General features: G+C 39.2%; 1 protein-coding gene across 1 annotated transcript in view; it reads right to left on the bottom strand.

Annotated features, from left to right (window-relative positions):
• Positions 1 to 1,387: 1,387 nt before the first annotated feature.
• The window catches only part of SEC61B (SEC61 translocon subunit beta), a 10,490-nt gene continuing 5,231 nt past the window's right edge, over positions 1,388 to 6,646 (bottom strand). Inside the window, exons 3-4 of the mRNA XM_023727470.1 lie at positions 5,011 to 5,112; positions 1,388 to 1,675 (exon numbers count right to left, since the gene is read on the bottom strand). Of these exons, the coding sequence (XP_023583238.1) occupies positions 1,588 to 1,675; positions 5,011 to 5,112 (190 nt within the window). The 3' untranslated portion in view covers positions 1,388 to 1,587. The remainder of the gene's footprint in view (positions 1,676 to 5,010; positions 5,113 to 6,646) is intronic.

Raw genomic sequence — 6,646 nt, forward strand, 5'->3', positions numbered from 1 at the left:
ACCAAAAGGTCAGCACTTCGAATCTACCAGGTGCTCCTCGAAAACCCTATGGGGCAATTCTACTCTGTCCTATGGGGTCGCTATGAGTCGGAATCGACTCGACAGCAACAGATCTTGTTTGGTTTTTTATAGTGCTGGAAGATGAGCCTCCTAGGTTGGAGAGATCATGCAGATGGCCCAAGACTGGACAACATTTCATTCTGTTATACACATGGTCACTGTAAGTCAGAGCCAACTTAATGGCAACTAATAACAATGTTCTTCAAAACTGTCAATGTCATGAAAGACTGCGGAACTGTTCCAGATTAAAGGACAGCCAAGTACAATGCAGTAGTTTTTAGTATATTCATAGAGTTATGCAAACACCATCACTGTCTAATTCCAGAATATTTTCATCACCCCATAGAGAAACTCCATATACCTTAGCAGTCACTCCCTATTCTGCCTTCCCCCAGCTCCTGGCAACCACTGATCTACTGTCTGTATCTACAGATATGCCTATTCTGGACATGTCATATAAACAGAATTACACAATTTAAAAAAAAAAAAGGCTTACTTTATGAGAAAAAATGCTTTTTAAAATTATCTGATTTTTAACTGATACACCTCATTTTGTGATTCTCCTGAACAACTAGGGCATTTTACATGGATCACATACTCTTCAGAAATTCTGGCTTGGAGTATTGGCCCTTGGAGTGTGCTATCTTTGAGCTACTCTATTTCCTAGGATCTACCAGAAACTGAATACTTACATCCAATAAGGTAAACACATGCTAAGTGAAACTTCAAAAATTCTTATTTTGGGCTGGAATTACATCAACTCAGTATAGAAATACTGGTATCTCACTCTGATTAGACAGGTCTTTAATTTTCAAAATGAAAATAATTTTATTTGATTAATCCAATTTACCAAATGAATTTTTTCAAGTGTGGGCTTAGAGATAAATAGATGAAAGCCCCTGGTCTACATTCATAGAATTAAAAACTGAGAGAAAAGAGGCAAAAATATTATCTACTGTTTTAGAGACAAAGAACAGAACGAGCAAACATTTCATCCAAGATTTCTGATTTGTGATTTCTCTGATTATTCCCCTAAGTACCAGCTGCCTTTGAACACAAATCTGCCTGCTGGACTTACAGGCACACTCCTTGAAAACTGCAGAATACCCAAAGTGACAATCACCAGGACAGAATTATCTAGGGGAAAAAAAAAAAGCCAAGGCAAATTACAGTATCTTGGTTTTGAATGACTACATGGTCATATAAGAAACTGTGAATCCAACACAGAAAACAGTTTCCACAAGATCTATGTTCTATGTATTTACTTGTAAATCTAAAGACAGAGAGACTAAGGGCATTAACAGTCAAGCACCAGCAATCAGACTTGGTATAAAATAATTAAAAAGTTTATTAGCCAAAGGAAAAAAAATTGATTCCTCAAAATCAATTCTCATTAATTTCCCTGTAAAACAGTAAGCTTACAGAATATTTCTGTCTCATGAACAAAAAATCACTATGCTTTTGGTCCAAGATATGTTGGGTTTTTTCCTTCTTCTTCGGATGAAAGACAGATGGATGTAGCCGAATCTATGAACGAGTGTACTTGCCCCAAATGTGCAACATAAATACAGAAGCGATGAACAGAAGACTCATAACCAATACTGGAACAGGGCCACTAGAAATAAGAAGAGAAGGCATACTTACTTATAGTAATAATAGATTGTTATATTTTCAATACTAATGATTGCCTAGGAGAAGGGGGAAAAAACCACTCAGGATTCATCCAGGAACATTATCTACATCATTTTGAAATATCTGCCGAATAGTTACTGTGGATATTTTGAGGGTGTGGTGGTGGCACTGTGATTTTATTTAGAAAAGAGGAGTCCTTATCTTTTAGTGAAGCATACTTAAATAAATTCAGATAAAACGTGTGATGTCTTGGATTTGCTTCAAAATAGGATGGAGCAGTGCAGAGTGGGTGGGACCACGGAGGAAACAAGACTGGCCATCAGTTGATAACCACTGAACCTACATGACAGACACACGAGGGCTCTTTACACTAGTCTCTCTACCTCCATATATTTGATGTTTTCCATAATAAAAGTAAGAAGAAAAATTTCCCGAACTCTAAGTACAAATGATCCAATTATCAAACTAATTTTTTTCAAATTAAGATTCGTTTAAAGACAACAATCTTCATCACCTAACTGCAAGGTACGAGGTATACAAAGATGAGTATCATGCTATAATTTATATAGTGTTTTCAAATATGTTACCCCATTTGATCTCTACAATAAACACATGAGGTAGGTAAGAGATATTAATCTCATTTTATGAATAAGGAAAACTGAGGTTTAGTGAGATTATTACTTTCTAACACATAGCCAAAAAAGAGAGATTTGAACTCAGGTTTTCTGATTTTACAGGTATCACTCATTTTACTGCCTCAAGGTTCCCACCTTCAAGAAGCAAACATTCTAGGCAACATTTATTAAGTTTGATTTATGAGTTTTTATAGACAGAAGTTGATTTTACTCATCAGCCTGTCCCTAAATCTAATACTTTTCAAGTTTAAAACGAGTACTGTATATAGGTTCTTTTTAAAGGGAGAGCCCATTGATCTTACATAGCCTGTAAATAATTTAATTTAGTGAAATATTACAGGCCCCACTCATTGACTCTTCCTGCCAACACGCGTTTTGGAGAATTCAAGAAGTCTCACCTCGCCACCCAAATACAACTGGGGACAATGAAAACGACCACAGAAAAGGAATCTTTATAATCATCAAGGCAACAGAAGAAACCCCAGTGGAGTAGCAGGGGTAACAGAAGCCACTAGTGGACAATAAATGATGCCTAGAGATCAAAGCCTTTGCTACACTACTATTTCGTTCTTCTAAAATTTATACAATTAAGGGAGTAAACAAACTTAAAAGTACCTGGGAAGAGAACATCTCCACACTGCACTTGATCACACTCCACTGCTTTACAGCAATGGTACAGTGACATCAGTCGTGGAGTATACTAGCTGAGAGTACAGCTCTCAAATTGCAAGGGGCTGGAAACCAGCTGTCACTTAGGAACTATGAGCTTGGCCCTGTTACTTACCTTCTCCAAGCCTGTTCCTTCATCTGTAAAGTGGAGACAATCACAGTACCTACCTCATAGGGTTGCTGAGGTATTAAATAAATTAATACACACACTACACTACCCTATGGTAAGCACTCAGTAAATGCTATTATTATCACCTGAAAACAAAAATTATAAATTCCTAGGAAGAGCCAAAAACATGGTTAAGCTGCTCCAAGATGTGAACTTGGGGACAGGAATTTTCAACTGTGTCCTTTAACCAAAAACACTTGTCTCTGGTGTGATGAGAATGTGGTTTATAATACTTTAAGGAACAGCTTCTATCAATTTCTAGGAGGACTCAAGCAACAGCAGCAAGCAAACCAGGCTGCACAACAGCAGAAAGTCCAAGCAAGCACAAGTCAGGCTCACCCTTAGGAGAATAGGTTTCTCCCACCTTCTGGAGAAGGGTTTAAAAGGAATCCTCTGGATACTCTGAAGAGTAAGAGGCTTCAAAATTTCTCTCTAAAATACTCAGAAAAATTACCTCTAACAAAGACCAAAAGGTTGTCAGTCAGAACACTGCCAATCCCCATGTCCCCAGCCCCAAGAATTACTTCCTAAATACATTCTTACCTTGCTACACAAATCTCCACTATAACAGGAAAAAAAAAAATCAATCGATCAATAAAATCAAATGGCAAGAATTCCAGGGAAGCCCTCATAGACCATAATTGCAACCCAAGTAAAACTGTTGGTTAAATTAGTTAAACAAGTCCATATTAATCTAATCTGGTCTTTTTTTCTACCAGACAGGCAGTATGGGAAGAACAGATTTAACAGTCAGAATATTTGGTTCCACTTCTTGGCTGTTTGTCTTTGAGTATGTCACTTTGCCTCTCTGATCTGAGCTCCTTCATCTGCAAAATGCCAAACATCTCCTGTCTCAGAGGATTACTGGGCAGATCAAATTAGAAAACAGATACTGACAGCTCTTCACAAAGCACCAGGGGATATGCAAATAAGAGTTGTTGCTGTTATTCCCATTCTTCATCCACTAGGTTTAGTCAAGAAACAGCTGTAAGCAGTGGCATTCTACAGGCTATTCCAATCAGATTTTGGTGGGATTAGGTCTGCCACATGGTACCAGCAAGCCTGGCAGTGAGGTGAGCAAGGGTTGGAGACAAGGCTCCCCAGAATGCCCATTTCCTATCACCTAATAAGCAATCCCTGGAGCCCTGGTGGCACAGTGGTTAACAGCTTGGCTGCTAACCAAAAGGTCAGCAGTTCCAATCTACCAGTCGCTCCTTGGAAACCCTATGGGGCAGTTCTACTCCGTCCTATAGGGTCACTATGAGTCGGAATCGACTCAACGGCAATGATTTTTGTTGTTGTTGTTAATGAACGCTCCCAGGGCTAAGAACCTGAAAAGTGATATGTTCACTCCCTGGGGTTTACTCACCACCCACTGACAGCAAGGAGGCAAAAGAACTTTTGGTAACACAGTCTAATGGAGAAACTTCTATTAGGCTGTAATCATATCAACTATGCCTCCAGGACAGCTTTGAAAAATCACCCAATTCCTATTCAAATGGTTACCCCTATTTCTCATTGTGGGACAAGAACACCAAATGAAGAGCAATTTCATCTAATTAAGCAGTTTTCCCTCCAGTTCTCTCTGTTCCCATCATTTACTTTGACATAGCTACATGAAGCGCTGCCATTCCTCTCACTCAATGCATGGAGAGATGTCATTCCAGGGTCTAAACTGTCTAATCAGTTGATATATGGGCAAACCAAAGCCAGCCCACCTGGCACAAACAAAGCTATGTGTATCATAAATCTCATCAAAGCAAGCACCACGGGTGGCAGACAGATAGCACTGCCAAACCGCTAGCTGATAAGGACAGAAGCATGAGGTCTGTTCCCCAGACTTACACTTTGAGCCCAGGTGAATCTTCTGTGTAGAATCGCCACATCCCCCCAGTGCCCGCTGAGGTCGTGCGGCCTGCACTCCTTGTTCCACAACTGGCATTTTTCCTGTAAGAGAGAAAAATGTCACAAACTGCCCTTTCTTGGAAGTCGTTACAACAGCATTATAGCATATGCTACCATTACATTGTTTAAAAAAAAAAAAAAAAAGTAACCCTTTCTCTGTGCTGGTACTCCCCAAATTCTTGTTTTAGTCCTCTGACCATGATAACCACTATGAACTGAGCACCTGCCACATGCCAACGCTTACAGTAACCCTGAAAGAGGAGTTACTGCTTCCATTTCCTAAGTGAGGAAAATCAGTCTCAGAAAACGTGAAGCAAAGTGCCTAAGGCCACACAGCCAGCAGGTGGTCAAGCTGGGATGTGGACCTAGTTCTGACTCCAGGGCCCAGCCACTTGCCAACGTCAGGCCACCTCATTTGGACAGCTCATTTCAGCTTCTCTCTGCATGAATTTTTGAGAAGCATTTTAAAAATGCTCTGACAATAATATATTGTCACTACGAACCATTATTTTTCTTGATAGCCCTGAAATTATATAATTCATTTCTTTGCCTTTTTTAAGTCTCCCATACTAAAATAAAAGGTTCGTGAGTACAATTCTGCCCTTCTTATATATATCAGATATATCCTCAGAGCTAGAACAGTACCTGCTGTGTAGCAGATTCTCAATAACTATTTGATGACTATGTTAATATTCCTGGCTATTCCACCATCTTAATATCCTTGATTCCCCTTAATCCTGCTAGAACACTGTTCAGCACTTTAGAGTTTACAATGCATTTTTGCTCCTTTTCATTTTCATAGCAACTTCACTTTACACTGTAGTAAGCAGAAATTAGGACTTCAGTGCTGGTTTGACCTTAAATCCTACGCAATTTCCTCTCCAAGGCACTGCCTCTATTACCTGATTGAGCAGAGAAACAATGCCAATCCGGAGATAACAATAAAAACATTAACCATTTGCTTCAACTTTCTCTCAGATTTACAAAGCAGAGATCTATTCTTAGACACACAGTACTTAAAACATTACACTCATGAAATAATACATAAGCATGCCAAAAATCCTAGAAGGGGACATAGCAGGGTCTCTCAATATATACAACCATGGTCTAACTGTCCAGTTATACTGGCCTCAGTGACACTGAATCCTAAAAGATGACAACATCACCCACAATACATTTTAGAAGCGGCATCTGTCCTTAAATGTTTAAGTTCATTTTACTTATGCATCAGTTATTTCATTTTTCTGTGCCTTAGATTTTCTCACCTACAAACTACTCTTGCTATCACAGGACTACCTTGGAATCATCTTTAATAAGTCACTTACTATCATTCAACGAAGCACCTAGTCCTACTGATTTTTGCATCCCTGCATCATCTCTCAGGTAAGTCTGTGGATCTTTTTCTGCTCACAGCCATTGCCCTTTGCTGCTCACATCTGTACTTCCTTGCTCTAGAAGAAACAGTAATGTTTTTAATCTCTGCCATTAGCTGTGGTACAGTCTCCGTATTCCATATTCTAGGATGACATTAAAAACCCTTTGCCATCGAGTCAATTCCAACTTGTAGCGACCCTAT

This window comes from Trichechus manatus, unplaced genomic scaffold, assembly GCF_000243295.1.
Source record: "Trichechus manatus latirostris isolate Lorelei unplaced genomic scaffold, TriManLat1.0 scaffold00016, whole genome shotgun sequence".
NCBI classification, from domain to species: Eukaryota; Metazoa; Chordata; class Mammalia; order Sirenia; family Trichechidae; genus Trichechus; species Trichechus manatus.